Genomic DNA, 20,795 nt, shown 5'->3' with positions numbered 1-20,795 from the left:
GGATTGATTCATATGATCATTATATTGTGTTATCTATCTTGATTAATGATCAATTGGTTAATTTCTTGAAAATTATATAAGTGGTTTTTCAAATTTTGGGGTTTTTGATATAAACTCTATGCTCAAGCTAATTTTGTGATTTTAAAGTTAGATTAAGCTTATTCTCACTGCATTAGAGCATACATCATGTGTTGATGTTGTTCATGCATCATATAGAATTGTTATTTCTCTATTTATGTGCAAACTTACAGTCTGCCCTTGGTTTTCTTCTGTTTTTCCTCTTTGTCTCTTTTGTGTTTGCCTTTTCCTATCCTTAGCATTATGTCTAGGAAGACTAGAGCCAATAGGAAAGCCTCCTCTTCTTCTGTCCCTTCTTTTGAGAGTGAGAGGTTTCCGAGTGAGAAAAACCAAGAGACGTTTGAGAAACTTAACCTTAAGAGGAACATTTGGGCTAAGAGAAAGGTTATATTAGATGAGCTTGATCTTGAGATTAGGCATAACTTTGAGCATAGGGGCTGATTACCGTTGATGGATATTGATCATCCACCTCCGGCTACCCTGATTAGAGAGTTCTACTCGAACCTCTCTATCCACATCTATGATTCCAACACTTTAGTACACCATTACTCCTTCGGTAGTGGCTGATGCTCTTAGGGTACCTATAGTCCAACATCCTATCTACCCTTATAATGAGTCTCCTCCCCTAGACGACATCATGTCTTACATCACTGGGTCTTCTATCCAATGGGGTTCTGATCCTCGGATCACTACTGCTGAGCTCACTGAGATTCACTATCTTTTCTTTAGGATTGCTTGTCATTCCTTGTGGCCTATCTCTCACTTGCACATCATTCCTTTGGAGCGTTATGCATTTTTGTATGCCCTTGTTACTGATGCTCCTATTAGTTTTCCTCATCTGTTTCTTCGTTCTTTAAACGAGATTTATAAGAGTAGCTCTACTTCTCATGCTCTTTTCTTTCCGATTTTCATTCATTGGATTCTTTTGCATCTCGATTTAGATGATTTCCTCACGTCTGAGCCTATTCACATAGCTGCTCCCATAGGTGCCACCTTTTTTAGGCAGAGTGCTGCTCAGTTGAGAGCAAGCTCTAAACATCCTAGGATTGAGTCTTCCAGTGTCGCACCCCCTCCTCCCACTTCTACAGGTGATACTATAGCTAAGGCGTCTGTTGATCGATTACCGCTTGAAGGGCGGCAAAGAGGTTTTTCTCCAAGTTCTTCAGTTTCCTCTTCGATAACACATCGGCGTGTTATCTTGTATTTGCATTCTTCTTCCCTACTCTTTTACCTTTCATTTTACTACTGTGTTATAATGTTTATGGGTTAGAGTAGCTTGTTTGTTTATCTACTTACATTTACTCTATTCCGCGGTTAGTATTAAGTTAGAGTAAAATCAATCGAGCCGTAACTTTAATTTGGGGGTCTAAATAGCTCTTGTGTTTTCACACATTTTCGAGCATTTGTATGGTAATCCTAAAACCACATTTTAGACATTACAAAACTTTGTCCCAGTAGACCATGGTTTTTGACAAAACATTGGTGAACCGTAGCTATAACGTTCCTTTTTGTAATAGTTGCTTGTAGTCTTGTACTTTCTCAAATTCTATAAAGGGATTCCAATACCTAGCATTTTCGCCAGTCAAATTGTAAGAGACTAATAGTCATTGATAACAGAATACAAGCCATGACAATGAAATTAGCTCTCTTTGTTTCCCTCATGATTGCTATACTAGGAGCTCCAATATCTGAAGCCGAACCAGGGCTTGGAAGTATCGTCTTCAATTTGATCCACATCCAGGGGACTCTGTATTGCATAGTCAACACCAGTATGGGTACCAATGGTACCGCCACCCCTGTTTTCCCAAGTAGGTTTGCTCAAGTTATATTACATTACTTGCATAGTTTCCTAGCTAGCTCAGCATGCAAGGTTGTGTAATAGTTTTATATCTTGTTAGAGTACTGTTTGTAATTACTATTCCTCCTAAAGTATTTACACCACGACTATATATGCACATTAGTCTCAACTATGGTAATTCTTCATCATCTATAGCCTCACCATGGTTATTTATTTATTTAATTACTTATAGATGCTGAAGTACTACTCTCGTGTGGAGCTAGAGGACACGTGGTTGCTTCTGGTTATAATTATACCAATGCCACAGGACGATTTTTGATATCCAGGGATCCTCAACAGTATTTTGTTCCTATATTGTTGAAGAGTTGCAAATTAGTGATTATCTCACCCTTCGATCAGTGCATTTCCAAATCTACTGTAGGGCGCTTGGTATCACCCTTGAAGTACATAGGGAAGACTGTTTTCGGGGATATTACAGTTGTGAACATTATTCCAAATGGATTTATTCTCGTTCACTCGAGGAACAAAAGCACAAGTTTACCATTGTTAGTGTTCAACTATTCATTAATAAGATCAATCTATATGGTAGCTTCATTTTTCTTTCCATGTACTCTTAAGAATAGTACTTTTAAATGGAAAAAGTTAACTGATGCTCTAACGGCATTAGTTTAAAAGATATTTTTTAAAATTTTTAAAAGTAAAAGAAAAAAGTAACTACTTTTTATTACAATGTTTTTATATTTTCTGTAAAAGTAAAATAGTTCATCAACAAATACTTTAAGATTAAGAGAACCTATTAACCAAACCATTTTTAAATATATTGTTAAGTTCTAAGGAATTAGGAACTAATGTATTAGAACTTCATTTGTAATGTTGGCAAACCATAATCAAAACATTTTAGTCTTGTTTAGACTCTCTCAAAGTATATGCTTTTTATGTAAAGTTGGAATCAAGTTGCTGCAGGATTTACTGTGTAAATCTGCCTGACTCGATCGATTGAGAATTAGACTCGATCGATCGAGAATTAGACTCGACCGATTGAAACTCAGGCAGAATGTTTTTCTGTAGAATTTTCCAACTCAGCCCCAAGCCCGTTTGACATGTAGGGTTTTATGTTTTTCCCTAGGTATAAAAGGGTAAACCCTTGTCACGTTTTAGGTTACTCCTTATGCTGTGTATGAGTCTTTTGTGAGATCTAGAGGTGTTTGCCTTCACACATACTTAAGGTTATCAAAAATCAAGATTATGTCAAGAACTAGATGATTAATTCAGTTGCTGCATTAAGAGTTTAAAGATACACAAGCGAATGTGCTTGTACTTGCTAGGAATCCAAATAAGTAGTCCATGGACTCGGAACTGTCACGTGATCGTGGTAGTAAGTTTCCTACTCGAGGTAGCAATAAAATGTTAGTGGTCTAAGTCACTATTGTGTAAACTTCAATTCTTTCATAGTAGATTCGTTTTGCCTTGAGGATAGTTAGGTTAAATCTTCCTTAGGTTTTTTACCGGTTTGGCTTTCCTGGGTTATCATATCGTTGTGTTCTTTATTTTCTGCACTTTACAATGATATGATATGTTTGTGTTAACCTAGATCTGATAATTTGACTAAGTAATTACTTGGCTAATTAACTAGGTTAATCTGGTTGTGTTTTAAGGGGTCTAAAAACGTACATATATGACTATGAACATTGGAGGGTGTAAACTCCTTTTTAGTACTTGATAAAGACTTTTATCTTTTTTTCTTTTTTTTTAGTTGAGTCATTTTGGGGAAATAACAAAAGTTCAAAACAATTTCAAAATATTCTTAAATTAGCCTATCTCTTTACTCATGTGCAATTAAAAAAATTAAATAATTTTATGTTGCATTAATCCATATCAATTGTAGATTAATATATTTCCAAAAATAAGTCAAAGCTCTACAACAAATATAAAGACAACTGACCACAAAAGAATGGACGTTTGTATATATATTGCACATCATTGTTAGATTTTTAAATGGGATAAAAGTCATTACCAACAAGTTCAATTACAAAATCATCATATGTGAATTCTTCCTTCGGATGTGCAACCCTAGTAGCAAGTCTTGGCTCTTAAGAGTTAAGATGCCTAAAGTTTACAACTCCAAAAGCGCAACCTCCAAGGAGTAGTTGTGTAACTATTGCTAGCAAAAAATTTCGGCTCAAAAGGTCAGAACCTACTTTGTCAAATTATAGTCCAGATAATAATAAGCCAAAGCCCATTAAGTAGTATAAATAATGGGGCTTGAGAGAAATACAAATTTCATTACAATCAACGTTTTATAAAACGTTCTAAAATTTAGGAATTACTAATTAAGTTCTACATAATCAGTTCCATACTTCCATTGATAATGTGATGAGAACATTTGAAACAATGACCCATTGTTGCTAATTACTTATTTCTTTCTCTTTTTGGAACGCGATTGCTAACATGTTGAACTGTTGTATAATAATATTTTTTCTTTAAAAATAAAAATAAATAAAAATAAAAATAAAAAACCAATTACTGATCACTAAGGTTATGTTTGGTAACAGTTTTTGTTTTCTATTTTTAAAAACTTGTTTTTGGGAATATAAAGAAAAAACAATTTTCTTATATTTTTTAATCTAAAAACATGTTTGGTTAGTTGAAATTAAAATAATAAAAAAATTGAAGAAAAAAATAATAATAATAAAATATGTTGTTACTAAGATTTGAACTCTAATGCTAACTTATTAAATGAGACAGATTCATTAAATTAGATGCGTGTTTTCTTTGACTTTTAAAAACTAGAAACTGAAAACAGTCTTTTGCATGTTTTCAGTTTCTTTCACAAATTGAGTTTTAAGAACAGTTTTTGTTTTCTGTTCATTTTGAGTTGCCAAACAAGTTTTTTAGTTTCAAAAATAGAAAATTATTTTTGGAAACTGAAAATAAGGGGAAAAGCAGTTACCAAAAATACCCTTATGTTTTGAATTGTTGATACTTAAAATTCATTAATTCTCATTACTCTTTGAATTGTTGATCCTTAAAATTCATTAATTCTCATTTCTCTCTCTCTCTCTCTCTCTCTCTCTCTCTCTCTCTCTCTCTCTCTCTCTCTCTCACAATAAAGGCTAAGCAATAAAAGTTTTGAATTGTCATTAAATGGATAATTTAATATGGTAAAAAATAAATGCTTCAAAAACGACATGTTAATAGTGTATTTTTACCATTAGATATCTTAAAAAATTTTAGTCTAAAAAATGTGTAACCAATATAAAATTAAATTAAGCGTAACTTCTCTTCTTCTTTTTTTTGCAATTTTTTTTTTTTTTTGAGATTTAAATTAAGCGTAATTTGAACCCATCTCTAAATAAATATATAAATGAACCCCTTGACTTCAATTTTATATATATATATATATATATATATATATATATATATATTTATGTGTATATAATTTTTTTTTGTTAGTTTAATACTTTTAATTTGTTCTTAAAAATATTATTTTTGCCCACCCTAACTTAAATTTTATACACCCTTATTACAAATATTTCTCACTCTAAGAGTAAGAATAAGTGTATGTGGATTGTAAGTGTCACTATTTATCATAAATTTATATTATAATAATACTACAGTCATAAACTATTTTACAACATTTTTATAAAAAATTGATGTAACCAACTTCTTATTGGTTTTCATCTAAGCTCACCATTAACATCACTTTTTCATTTATCAATAATCACTCACCACATTAGCAATTTGTAAATTTTTTTGTAAAATAGTTTGTATCTCTAACATTATTCTTTATATTATATGTGTGTGAGTGTATCTAATATTGATTGTGTGCATTACTTTTAGTATAATGTTATTTTTGTAAATAATGATGTGTGTGGAAGTTTGTGTGTACAGTATATATAAAAGAGAAATATTTTGACACCACTTTCATGGGAAATATAACAATTGTCTTAAAGATATCCGTTAACAAAACCTTAAATATAATATAACTTTATATAATTTAGTAATTAGGAAATAGAGAGGGTTTGTTTGCATGTGTGTGTATTGTTATCATATTATAATAACTTTTTGTTATAAAGTCAGAAAAATTCAAGAAAAAAAATTGTAAAGTTAGTCATTGTTCAAGTATTTGTTTTGTTAAGTAGACACGTAGTGTATTATTTATGTATGAATGAATGTAGTTGTGTGCGTCAATAATTAATACAAAACCAATGAGTTGACTTTATTCATTTAATTTAAAATATTTTTATAAAAAAAAAAAAAAAAAGACAAATAGATAATAACAACTGTATAAAAATAAAAAATGTTAGACAAACTTAACAAAATAAAATGGTCATAGCTACCCATAATGGTAATAAATACTCATAATGAACTATCATATAACAATTTAAAATTTGAAAACTTGTAAAAGGAAATTGTAAAACTTTTTTTTTTTTTTTGGTCAATCCACGATATATTCAAGTTCTCTTTTATTTATAAAAAAAAAAAAAAAAAAAAAAAAAAAAAAAAAAAAAAAAAACTCATCAAGTTTTTTAATGACCCTCCTAAACAAAATTCTTAAAACCGCCACTGCATTGTAGACCATGGTTTTAGAAAAATATGGGTCTTTCTTATTATAATAGTTGCTTGGGCTCTCATATACTACAAAATTCATAATTTTTTTAATTTATTTTTCACGATCGTTAAAATGGAGTATTGTAATTGGTATTGATGAGTCCAAAAAAAAAAAAAACATTAAGGTCGTCTATTAATATGGACGACCTCGCATCATTAACAGACCAAAAGATGTAACCGCTTAAGCACATTCAACACATTAATTGCGACTGTTACTCAGCGGTCTTAAACACCCGTCAATTTGATAACTGTTACACACGGGCAATAATCACCTCCAATTATGTACAACAGCTATCCAAATCACCTATAAAAGGGACAGTCCATCTCACTTGTAAAGGTACATCAAAAGCTACTACAAAACACTATCTAAATATGATAAATATGAGTTGATACTAACTTAAGCATCGAAGGCTCCCCCACCGGCACAACCCAGTGGTCTATTCGATCTATCTTTCCTTTATCTTGCAGGTCCTATGAGATTGTCTAATACTTTGGATTGGGTGAGTGACCCAAACTGACGATTTTGGCATCATCAGGTATATAATATATGAAAGTGATGTTAATGATGTATCCAAATGAAAATTAAGTTGCACCGATCATAAAATCATATATTTTTGTTTCTCTATTGTTTCTTTTATATATTATTATTATTATTATCATCATCATCATCATCATTAATCTAGCTGAAAAGGGGAACTGACAACAAGAAGTTATTATCTCTCTTCACTGAATTTGTCGATCACCCTACTTGTATTCTCCTTCTATATATACACACATGCATGGATGTTGCTTTTTGATCTACGTCAAACATTGTAGGAAGATATACAGACATGAATAAATACAACTACATCTTTATTGTTTAGTATTGTATATTGGTAAATAAATATATATGGTAATCATTTTTTTAATTAAAAAAAAAAATCAATATATATGGTAATCCTAAAACAACATATTAGGTGTTACAAAACCACATCCTAGTAAACCATGGTTTTAGACAACATTGGCGAACCGTAGTTATGATGTTTCTTATTGTAATAGTTACTTGTGCGCTCTCATATTCTATAAATTGGTTCCAATGCATAGCATTTTAGCAAGTCAATTGTAAGAGATAACCATGGCAATGAAATTAGCTCTCTTTGTTTCCCTTATAGTTGCTGCACTAGCAGTTCCAATATCTGGAGTCCAACTGGGGCCTGGAGGTGACGCCTTGAGTTATGATATCCGCATCAACGGGACTGTGTATTGCCCAGAAAACAACAATATAGGTGCCAGTAGTACCAACAACACCGTAATCCGAGGTATATATGTTTGCTCAGGTTAAATATTTAACCTGCATAGCTCCCTAACTAGCTCAGCATGCAAGGTTGTGTAATATCTTTATATCTTGTTAGCGTGTTTGTGTTGGTTATACTTTCTTTTTCCCCCAAAGTATTTACACCGCGACTATATATATATACAGGGACGGCTTGATGCATTTGGGGGCCTAAGGCGAAAATTGATCATCTTATTTAGATGCAAAATTACTACTAATTAACATGAACTACATAGAATTTTTTTTTTTTTTGAATTTTTAAGACAAAAAAAATTTGACAAAATTTTTCATACTTGTTGGTGTGGTAGATTGATAGTGGTAAGTAAAACAGTGGTGTTAGTGGTAGATTTAGATGAAAACTAGTAAAAGTTTGCTAATTAAACTCTTATTATTATTCTTTTTTTTTTAGAAGTGCAACATGCACAATATTTTTTACAACAAATCATAGATTTTAAACTGCTTTTTGTTTTTTATTTGAAAATATCACTATAATTATTTTTTTGCCATCAACAATAGGCTATAATAACTTGCTACTTAGCATTAGTTGTAAAAGTGTTGTGAAAAATATTGTGGACGACGTTGCATTTTTCTCTATTTTTTTATTTGTTTTTCATCTAATAAAAAAAATTATTTTATTTATTGATTATAAATAATCTTATTGGTTAAAATTTAGGGGCCTTTTTTTTACTTGGGGCTTTAGGCGGTTGCATTTTTTGCTCCACCATAGAGCCGGCCCTGTATATATATATATATATATATATATATATATATATATATATATATACACACATTAGTCTCAACTATATATATGGTACTAATTAATTCTGCAGCCTCACCATGGTGTTTTTTTTTTTTTTTTTTTTTTTTTTTTTTTTTTTTTTTTAACTTATAGATGCAGAAATACAAGTTACGTGTGGAGGTCAAATGGTTTCAAATGCCTCTACCAACGACAACGGAGGATTTGTGTTTTACATGGATTCTCAACATTATACGGTCCCTATAATATTGAAGAGTTGCAATTTATTGGTTTTCTCACCGTACATCAAGTCCAAGTGCCCCAATTCTCCTGTGGGCCACCTGGAATCACCTTTGAAGTACATAGGGGACACTGTTGTCGGGGATCTTAAAATTGCGAACATTAGTCCAGTGGGATTTCATATCGTTCCCTAAGCTTGAGCAATATAAGCATAAGATTACTAATGTTAGAATTCATGAATTAATAAGATCAAAATTATCAATTAGTAAGGTAGCATTTCTTTTTCCAAGTAATCTTAATAATATAAATCTCTTTAATTTCTGAATATAAACCCCTTTGCAGTACTTAATAAAGGCTTTATCTCACATTGAAATAATAATAATAATAATAAAGGCTTTAATCTAAACTTCTTAAAAAAAATATATATATATATATATATATATATATCTCTAAAAATTCTTAAAAAAAATATTGAGTCATTAATTACTCAATTAATGACAAAGTTTAATTGAAATTTCCTCTAAAAAAAAATTATGATAAATTACATAATTGGTCCCTATTCTTTACACTATATTTCAATTTGGTCTTTGGCCTATCAATTGTGTCAACTTAGTCCTTAAACTTTTGGAGTCGTGTCAATTTGGTCCTTACTATTATGTCTTGGATGGAAATATCTGACGTATCTAATGATTTAATTAAAAAATAGTTTTTCTATCACATCAACGGCCAACAATACAGTCACATCATACTTAAAAAAAATTAAGAACAAAATTCCTCTCACATGAGTTAGATTGGGGGGAAAATTAAATCCCTAACTCTCACTCTATCTCATTAGAGCCTCTCTCCCTCACTCTCACGCCATTAATCCCTAACTCACTGATCCAATATGAAGTTGCAGGTATCATTATTGGTGAAAGCTCGAAAGGAGTGGTAGTAGTGGATCTCGTAGAAGTGAACAAATAGTTGTGAAAGTTCCCAAAGGTAATGTGACTAACTACTATGAGCAAATAAGAGGAAATCAAGAAATATGGAGTGAAAGGAAATGATTTGCTTGTATTACCAATAGATCTGATCAAGTCCATTAATATATATACTATGCATAGCCATTATACAGTGACTATAACTGACAAACTGAGTTTTAGTATATAAAGTCAATCGCCTAGCCTCTAATCATAGTTTTCAGAACCGGACCGGACCGGGAGGTCGGACCGTGAAAACCGGGAACCGGGATGAAAACCGGTTTTTTAAGCCTAAAGAACCGGATTTTTTGTTAATTCCGTGAACCGTTAAAACCAGGGTTGGACCGCACGAACCGGTGAGAACCGTGCGGTCCAACCCTTTAGTAATTTTTTTTTTTTTTTTACAGTTTTATTCTACTTAATTAAATTATCCATCTCTTACAAGGAATAAAAAAAATTATAATTAAAATCCTTCAAAGATATTCAAATTTACTTCAAAAATTAATCATAAATTTTAATGTTTTCATGGTTATTATTTTATTTTATTAACTTTCTTATTTAATTATTAAATATATGCTTGAAAATCATTAAATTTCCCTTACATATATAGATATATTGTCAATTTTGCTAGTTTTATAAATTTGATATCTATATTTAGGCTTTAATTAATTATTAAATTAATTATGACGTCATCACGATTCGACCCCGGTTCGACCTCGGTTCGACCTCAAAAACCTTGAACCTCTCCCTTTTACGGTTCAATGAACGGTCCGGGTCTGAAAACCTTGCCTCTAATTACAAACACATGAGGGGGTCCTTTTTTTTTTTTTTTTAAGTATGACGTGGCTGTATTGTTGGCAATTGATGTGATAGAAAAATTATTTTTTAATTATACTGTTAAACACATTAGATATTTCCATCCAAAACATAACGGCAATGACCAAATTGACACAATTCCAAAAAGTTAGGGACTAAATTGACACAATTGAAAGGTCAATGACCAAATTGAAATATGATGTAAATGATAAGAACCAATTATGTAGTTTACCCAAAAAATTAACATGACCGACTACATATTTTGAAATTTTAACATTTAGATTACATGTTATTTGTGTTCTTAACACGCATGTCAAATTTTGTACCAAACAAATATTATTTTTTGTTTGATTTGTAAACTTTTTTTTATGCATAATTTTATATTACAAAAATTTAAAATTTAAATTATTGATTGATGGAGTTTAAATTTGATAAAGATGTAGCCTGAACACATACGTTTTTACCCACCAATCAAGTATTGCCATATCAAATTTGCTTAAAAGCGAGAATGGAAACTAAAACACTATATCACAATCCCATAGTCTGAATATTAAAAGAGAAAAAGAAAAAGAGCCTAAAAACTTTTTAGCTGGAACAGAAAAGCCGTTGGAGGTGAGACATTGGCAACAGCAAGAAGTAGGTGTGGAGCCGCCACCTTTGCTAGGTGATACAAGGCCAATTTACTGAGGCAATTGTGTGCATTGAGGATGTGTTGGGTGCTGTTGTGATGTGCCAAGGGAGCTGAGCAGGTAGATGATTGGAGTGTAGTTAGTTAATATAGTTGGAGCACAGTTGTTAGTCATTGAGTAGCTAGTTAGTTACTATACAGATAATGCATTGATTAGTGAGTTGTAATCATTGGTGATAATCATTTATTAGGGGATTAGTTAGTTAGTTGAGGATTATGTTGTATAAATAAGCCCAAATATATATATATATATATATATATATATATATATATATATATTCATGAGGGATATAAGAAATAATATACTTGATTCTACTTCTTTTTCTCATTACTCTGTTCTCTCTCTCACTCTTCTACATTTCTCTTTTCTTGGAGGCTAGCTATCCTTAAACTCAGCTAAATCCATATAAGATCTTGGATCTTATCAATTGGTATCAAAGCAAGTTTTTCTTGTGATTCTAAGTTCCACCATGACTGGAACCCGTTCTACCACCATTCTTAATGAAACCATAGCTTCCCTGAAATCCACCACAGATCACCACAACAAAGACATCCAAGAAATTCACAAGATTACTAGCATCCATACCCGTACCCTGAATGAAATGAGCCAACAATTGGCTACTATATTACAGAAACTGAGTACAATAGATAATGCAGAACCCAATTCTGAGAATTCACACATTCCTGAAGCTCATAAATGCCACAATCTTGTTTCAAGCTTGTCGAGACCTGTAAAGCTAGATTTTCCTAGATTCTATGGTGAGGAACCAACTTCTTGGGTTTACAAAGCCAACCAATATTTCAAGTATTATAAAATACTAGAATCTGAGAAGTTGATGATGGCATCTTTCCATATGGATGGAGATGTCTTGATCTGGTTTCAAGAAGGAAAAGATGCTAGTCTTTTTGGAAATTAGGAAGCCTTGGTCCAAGCCATGTTAATCAAATTTGGGTCTACAACTACGATGATCCCATGGAGGCTCTAACTAGGTACAATTTGCTGAGATTGAAGATGGGGTTACCATTGCAGAAGGCATGAGGAGATGGGAGAAGCTGAAATCACTCTATATGCTTTGGTTGGCAGTCCTACTCCAGGGAAAATGAAGGTCAAGGGAAGGATTAAATCTATTTCATTGGTGGTTCTTGTGGACTCTGGTAGCACTCATAATTTCATTGATGCATCTGTAATTCCTGACCTTCATATTCTAGTGAATGAGTCACAGATTCTTGAAGTCAAGATGGCTAATGGGGATACCATCAAAACTTAAGGATTGTGCAAGGGTGTTCCTGTGTGTTTGCAAGGGCATATCTTTATGGTTCAATTGCATGTGTTGCCATTGGGAGGTTGTGATTTGGTGTTAGCGACTTAGTGGCTTAGTACCTTGGGCGTCATTAATTGGGATTTCAAACATCTTTCTATGGGGTTCACTTATGTAGGCAAGCAGGTGCTGTTGCAAGGAATTAACACTGCCACAAGTCTTGAGGACCAAGATGGGGTCCAATTCTTTAAAGATTCTACTAGAAAGGGACTAATTTTGCAGATAACAGCTGATTGTTCAGCAATGAAGCAGTCTTCCCTTCCACCTAAGATTTCATGAAGTGTTTACTACACCAGTGGACTTACCTCCAGTGAGAGGCCATGAGCACCAAATTAACCTTAAAGAGGGGACTCAACCCATCTACCAGAGACCATAAAGGTACCTATACTACTAGAAAAATGAAATTGAAAAGATTGTGAAAGAATTATTGGAAGTAGGTTTTATCAAAAACAGTCAAAGTCCTTTTGCCTCCCCTGCCCTTTTGGTTAGGAAATCAGATGGTTCATGGCGCATGTGTATAGATTATAGGGCATTAAATCAGGCTACTATAAAAGATAAATACCCTATCCCTGTTATAGATGAACTTTTGGATGAGTTGCATGGGGCTTGCATTTTTTCCAAGCTAGATTTGAGGTCTGGCTATCATTAAATTAGAATGAGGGAACAAGACATTCCTAAGACTGCTTTTAGGACTCATGAAAGGCACTATGAATTTTTGGTGATACCCTTTGGGTTGACAAATGCACCTTCTACATTCCAATCTTTAATGAATTAGGTGTTCAAGCCATTTCTTAGAAGGTTTATTCTGGTTTTCTTTGATGATATTCTGGTTTATAGTGGAAGCATGTCTGTTCATATGGAGCATCTTAGAGTTGTTTTAGGAGTGTTGGCTAAGAATTAGTTGTATGCTAAGATGTCTAAATGCATGTTTACTTGCTTGGAAGTTGAATACTTGGGTCATATCATTTCTAGGGAAGGTGTAAAAACTGACCCTAAAAAGATTTTGGCTATGCAAGAATGGCTTGTGCCTAAGGATGTGAAATCTTTAAGGGGTAGGCCTCACTGGTTATTACAGGAAGTTTGTCAAAGGGTTTGGTCATATTGCAGCCCCCTTAACAGCACTTTTGAGGAAGAATTCATTTACTTGAAGTACTGCAGCTGACGAAGCCTTCAATCAGCTCAAATTTGCTACGTCCAGCCCTCCTGTGTCAGCTTTGCTTGACTTCACGAAGACCTTTACAGTGGAATGTGATGCTTTAGGCAATGGTATAGGTGCTGTTTTAATGCAGAAGCACAAGCCCATTGCCTTCTATAGTCATGTTTTGAAAGGTAGTGCTCTTACCTTGTCTACTTATGAGAAGGAATTCCTAGCTTTGATTTCTACAGTGAAGAAGTGGAGGCCATATTTGGTTGGTAGAGCTTTTATCATCAAAACAGACCAGCAAAGCATTTAATATCTATTGCATCAGAGAATTGGTACACCAGTTCAACAAAAATGGTTGGCAAAGTTGTTAGGCTATGCCTTTGTGGTTGAGTATAAGAAGGGGTCTAAAAATGTGGTGGACGATGCTTTGTCAAGGAGGGGGGAAGTGTCTAAGTAAGAAATTTCATTTCAAGACAGTCAAGATGTTGTTGAAGATCAAGCTGATTCAAATTTGGTTGCGGGAGGTCAGGCTAATTTAGAATTGGGCAATGCTGTTGCTGGTTTGCCTAATTCAGCTGCTCCTACTTCCTTGGGGACCCTATGTATCATTTCATTTCCCACTCCAACTTGGGTGGCTGAACTTAAGGCAAGTTATGCAGCTGATCCAGCTATTTAGACTACTCTGTCTACTTTTCAGGATGGTGGTGTACCTCCTAAAGGTTTTTCCTTAGTTGATGGGCTGTTGTTCTTTAAAGGTAGGATGGTGGTGTACCTCCTAAAGGTTTTTCCTTAGTTGATGGGCTGTTGTTCTTTAAAGGTAGGATTTATTTGGGACCTACCAGTGCTCTCAAGTCTACAATCTTGTAACATGTTCATAATGGACCCTTGGAAGGGCATTTAGCTTATTTGAAGACTTTAAACAGGGTTAAAGAAGATTTTTATTGGCCTGATTTGAAGAAGGATTTGAAATAGTACATCAAGGAATGTGATATCTACCAAAGGGTGAAGTATGAGAACTGTAAACCAATTGGATTGCTTCAACCATTACCTATTCCTTCCAAGCCTTGGTTAGCTATGAGCATGGACTTCATTGAAGGTTTACCTAAGTCTCAATTGAAGAATGTAATTCTAGTGGTAGTAGACAGGTTCACTAAGTATGCTTACTTCATTGCTTTGTCCCATCCCTATATTGCATTTAAGGTTGCCTTACTGTACTTGCAATATGTGCATTGAGAGTGTCTTTGGTGCTACTGTGATGTGCCAAGGGAGCTGAGTAGGTAGATGATTGGAGTGTAGTTAGTTAGTTAATGCAGTTGGAGCACGGTTGTTAGTCATTGAGTAGCTAGTTAGTTACTATACAAATAATGCATTGATTGGTGAGTTGTAATCATTGAGTATAATTGTAATCATTGGTGGTAATCTTTGATTAGGGGATTAGTTAGTTAGTTGAGGATTCTGTTGTATAAATAAGCCCGAAGATATTCATGAGGGATACAAGAAATAACATACTTGATTCTACTTCTTTTTCTCATTACTCTGTTCTCTCTCTCACTCTTCTACATTTCTCTTTTCTTGGAGGCTAGCTGTCCTTGAACTCAGCTAAATCCATATAAGATCTTGGATCTTATCACCAGGACCATTTGAAAGAGTCACCAGAAACAGTAGATCAATCATATGGAGTTGTCTGGGAGTTGTCGATGTGATCTCCCATGTGGAGTTCACCAATATTCAGTTAAAAGCAATGCAAGCATCCATGGACAAAGCATGCATGGAAAGGTTTGCCATGGATGATTCAAAGGAATCACATTTTAGAAAGTTTAGAAAGGTTTTTGAACTTCAAATTAACCTTTTACATATTGAAATCCATGGTGGACAAAGCTTCTTTTTGTTTAATGCTTTATAGCAAATCTGAATAAAGAACGTGCTGGAGCTCCAAACCTCAAACCACGACTTCCAGTGAAGATCATTCTTCAATTTTTTTTTTTTTTTTTTAATACCAAGTATTCTGATTATATTGCATTTTAATCAGGTTTTATGGGGGTGTATTGGTCGTAAGTGTTCTATTTTAAAAATTCTGATGTCGCATTTATTTATCGGAGGGTGTAAAAAGAGGATTTACATTATTTCCTTATTTAATTTAATTTTTTGATTGATGGCATAATTATCTATTTTTTATTTTTTAAAAATTTTACAAGCATGGATAATATAAGAAGTAAATGTAATCCAATAATGAATTTAATTTACATTCAATAAATAAATAAAAAATGATTTTATTAACGTATGCCTTTATGACATATATTAGTAAACTTTTTAAAGAAATTTTTTATGAGAAAACAAAAAAAAAGACCAACTTTTTTGATAATTTTTTCAATTTTTATTAAAAAAAATATTGAGCGGAGATATAGTCAAACTTTGTCAAGAAAAAAATAACAAAGGTTTACAACTTCCGGCAATTTGACAACTTTATTCAATTAGCCTATTTTCTTACACATGTACAATTAAAAATAAATAAATTTTAGATCATGTTGGATCTACTTGAGGTAGTTGTATGACTTGCACGTACAGCCCGGTCTAGGTATTAAAAAAACAACTAATTATTTTTTAATGTCACACCCCGTACGGACCTACTCAAGGTTTTTTTTGACTTGTACTGATTCTTCTTCTTTTTTCCAAGATAATTCATCTCATAAAAGATTGTCAACCCACATCTAGAAAGCTGCATAAATTTATATTACACAATTTAATCCATATCAATTGTAGATTAATAAATTCACAAAAATAAGTCAAAGCTCTACATCAAATACTCAAATACGAAGACAATTGACCACAAAAGAGTGGATGTTTCTATATTAATTGCACATCATTGTTAGATTTTTAATTGGGATATAAATTATCATCAACAAGTTTACTTGTAATCCATGCATCCCACGGGATGTTATTTCTATTTTGTTGTTAATGAAATTAGTTCAAGTTATTTAGCAAATTGAGGGGAAAATGCCAAGAGATCCTCTAAACCTTGGAGTAGTGATCATTATAAGGAAAAATATCTTCACACCTCATAGAGCTTTAATATAATGGCCAGTACACCCCCTTAAACTTTTAATTTGGCCAAATTTAGTCCTTAAACTTTACACATCTGTCAAATAAATACTTATATCACTTTGCCATTAAATACTTAACAGAAAATTCACATCATGTGAAAGCAGTGGCGTAGCTATTAAGGGACCAAGGGGGGCTCCCCCCACCCCCACCCCACCCCCAAATTAAAAAAAAAAAAAAAAAAAAAAAAAAAAAAAAAAGGGGAAATGTTTTAGATAATTTGAAAAATTTTAAATAACCTTATCATTTTGGCCCCCTACCTAATAATAAACATTTTCTACCCTTAAAAAAAGATTTGTGACCACCTTAAGTTTTTTTTATATCCAATAAAATTAAACTTTGGTCCATAATTTGGTCCACTTAACAATATATTAGGATCTTTCAATCAAAAGGAAAAAGTTCAAAAACAATTGCACATTACTATTTTATATTTCATACCCAAAAAAAAAAAATTATATATAGCCCTCTAGATAAATTCCTAGCTTCGCTATTGCCTGATAAAAAAAAAAAAAAAAAAAGTTGTACGAAGTGAGATAGAGCTGGGTTCAGTTGAGAAAGAAAGGGAAACTTAACAGAAAATTCACATCACGTTAGCTAATTTACTACTTAAACTTTATTCAATTGACAAATTATAGCTTATTAAAAAAAAATAAAAAATTTGACAAATCATCGCATCTGCTACTCTACCGTTTAAACTCACTAACGCTGCTCACGTGACACTAACGTGCAACTAAATTCCTAAAGCCAGAAGCCCAAACCGGTGGATAGGGAGAGATAAAACCTTGGGTTCAACGGTGAAACGGAGAGAGGCTGAGAGGAGAGAGAGGCTATGGCTCACCGGACTTCATGGTCCTGTTGCTGCTGCCAATATCCCTGTCCTTGGCAGCCACTCATGGTTTTTTAACAGCAACTAATATATAAATAGGTGCCCACACAAAAACCAAACATACGAAAGTCCATCAAATGTAAACTGTAATTCTAATGTTTTGTTCCATAACCAATTGGAAAACACTGAACAGTGAACACGATAAAATAATTGGGATGAATGGATCAAATCTATGTGAAAAAAATAATTCAAAAACATATAAATATAGAGTTATTTTAGTTACTTGTTGTGTGCGATTGGGGATCTTTGACAAGAGAGAGAGAGGGGTTCACTTTCACGGCTTAATGAAGAAGCTTAACAACAACAAGAACAGGTACATGTGCAAAGGTCAAGAGCTATTCTAAATGGAGCAGTAGTACAGTATACTGTTGATTCCATTCAATGTTCCAGATTGTGCCTATTTATTTATTAGTTACTGCATGAACAGCAATAGAAGCCAAGGACAACGAGATTGACGGCGGAAACAACAAGCAGCGTTGGGACAGCAAAGTCCGGCGAGCCCTCAGACTCTCTATGTATCACCGTTGAACCCCTCATGTTTTTCTCTCTCTCTATCAGTTTGGGCAACTAGCTTTGGCGATTTAGTTGCACGTGAGTTTCAGATGAGCAACATTAGCGAGTTTTTTTTTTTTTTTTTTTTGAAAATGAAAACTTTGATATATTTCACCAAAGAAAACTGAAATTGAATTACAACCAGAGAGAAGCCAAGGAAACAAGAAATCCCAAAAGGGACTTTAACTCTTTGACCGATCAAACAGAAGAGCCTGCTGCAGAAAAGGAGGGTCCATCCCAAACCAAGTTTGAGAAGTTTCTACTGATCTAGTTACCTTGGCTAAATCCTGTGCAGCTCTGTTGTAGTCCCTTTTCAGATGTCTTGTAGTCCAGCTACTAAAGGAACCTAACATGGCATGAGCGCCTTGTACAATGGGGCCAATGTCTCCACAACCTGATTTTGAGACTAAGGCTTGGACAACAACAGTAGAGTCAGACTCTAAGATTACATTTGACAGCTTCAATTCACAAGCCAACACAACCCCTTCTTCAATGGCAAAGGCTTCAGTTACTTCCGCTGTGTAGGTAGCAGGTAGAATTTTCCCCCTTGCTGCAACAACACAACCTCTGCAGTCCCTGATTACAACTCCAATACTAGAAGGCTTTCCATTCTCTGATGTCGCTCCATCTACATTAATCTTATATGTATTTGGAGGAGGTGCTGCCCATCCCACCTCAGGAGACTGTTGACAAAGAAGAGTTGCTGAGATGGCTCCCCTAAAATCACTCATGAACCTTTGAGCATATCCCCAGATTTGCGCTGATGGAAGCTCCACAGCCTCATGAACTACCTGGTTCCGGTTGTACCATATGGACCAAGTAGTGACAAAAAACAACTCCAAGTCATGAGAGGTGCCCTTCTACAAGATTTGCATTGCAACATCTATGAAAGCATGGTTTTCAGCCAGCAAACTTATAGGACAGGCTTGCCAATGCCACCAAACTTCCCAGACTTTTTCACAAAAAATCAAGGCATGTTGGGTGCTTTCAGGGGCTTTTCCGCATAAGGGGCACAAAGCATCATTCCCAATTCCCCTATTTCTTAGGTTTACACGTGTTGGTAGACCATTTATACATGCTCTCCATGAAAAAATTCTGACTTTGGGGGGAATCTTAAGTTGCCACATTTTTTTCCATAACGGGGTTCTGTAGTCCCCATTAGAACTTTCACCCCTTTCAATCTTGTCAACAAGTGGAAAGGCAACGTAATAAGCACTTTTGACTGAGAAGAAACCTCGCTTATTTCCAACCTAAACCATTTTATCATCCGGGAAGGAATAGCTTAATGGAATTTGGAGGATGGTGTCTGCTTCAAAGGGAAGAAAGAGGGCCTGCACTAGATCAGTTTTCCGCCTCTTTGTATCTTCATCAATGAGTAAGGAGACCATGGGGAAATCATCAAAAGTCTGTGGGGGGAGAGCATACTCTATATGTGGTTGGTGTGGACAGCCATTTGTCCTCCCAAATGTGGATTAACTTTCCATTACCCACATTCCATCTTGTACCTCTCCTAATGACTTCCAAACTACTATGGATACTTCGCCAGGCATAAGATGGGCTGCTGTCTAATTTTGCTCCTAAGACATCTCCAACAGGATAATACTTGGCTTTGTATATACGAGCCACAAGCGAGCTTTTATTTGTGAGGAGTCGCCATCCTTATTTAGCTAACATTGCAAGATTGAACGCTTGTAGATTTCAAAACCCCGTACCACCCTCAAACTTTGATGTACACATTCTTTTCCACCCAACCCAAGCCATTTTTGCTTCTTCACCTTTCTGCCCCCACCAAAAATTTCTAGTCATCCTTTCCAAGTCTTCACATAATCCCTTTGGTAAAAAGAAGCAACTCATTGTATACGTTGGGATCACTTGTGCAACCGCCTTGATTAGGATTTCCTTACCACCCAAAGACAACATTTTTTCCTCCCAACCCGATAGTTTCTTTGCCACCTTTTCTTTGATTTCCGCAAAAACTTGAATCTTGGATTTTCCAATCAGATGGGAGGCCAAGGTATTTACCATGCCTGGAGTCTTGCATAGGCCCAATAATGCTTAGAACTTCACCCCTTTTCTCACTTGTTGTGTTCTGGCTGAAGAAAACTGATGATTTATCCACATTAATTTTCTGCCCCAATGCCGCTTCATAGTGCTCTAATATTTCTGCAAGCTTGTGACATTCTTGCCTATCTGCTCTACAAAACAAAAGGCTGTCATGGGCAAAGAGCAGATGAGTGACTTTTGGCCAGCCCTTGCAAATAGAGATACCATTGAGCCCATTTTTGTTATTAGCATCCACAATAAGAGTTGAAAAAGCTTCAATGCATAAGAGAAACAGATAGGATGATAGGGGGTCGCCCTGTCGGAGTCACCTAGATGGGATTATGTTGCCATGTGCTTCCCCATTGATTAGGACCGAGTAGGAAACAGTTGAGATACATTTCATGATCCAAGCAATCCATTTTTCATGGAAACCCAGCTTCTTCATTACTTTTTCCACAAAAGACCACTCTACTTTGTCGTAGGCTTTGCTCATGTCTAGTTTAGCTCATGTCTA

At 34.2% G+C, this 20,795-nt stretch overlaps 1 protein-coding gene across 1 annotated transcript; it reads left to right on the top strand.

The window, feature by feature from the left end:
• Window positions 1-1,705: 1,705 nt before the first annotated feature.
• LOC126690260 (phylloplanin-like) lies at window positions 1,706-2,548 on the top strand. Its single transcript, XM_050385380.1, has 2 exons — window positions 1,706-1,886; window positions 2,109-2,548. Exons 1-2 carry the CDS (start codon window positions 1,706-1,708, stop codon window positions 2,546-2,548), a joined length of 621 nt encoding a protein of 206 aa, XP_050241337.1.
• Window positions 2,549-20,795: the final 18,247 nt, after the last annotated feature.

This window comes from Quercus robur, chromosome 6, assembly GCF_932294415.1.
Source record: "Quercus robur chromosome 6, dhQueRobu3.1, whole genome shotgun sequence".
Taxonomy (NCBI): Eukaryota; Viridiplantae; Streptophyta; class Magnoliopsida; order Fagales; family Fagaceae; genus Quercus; species Quercus robur.
Note: the sequence above shows the minus strand (reverse complement) of the source record. Positions and strands in the feature narration are given on the sequence as shown.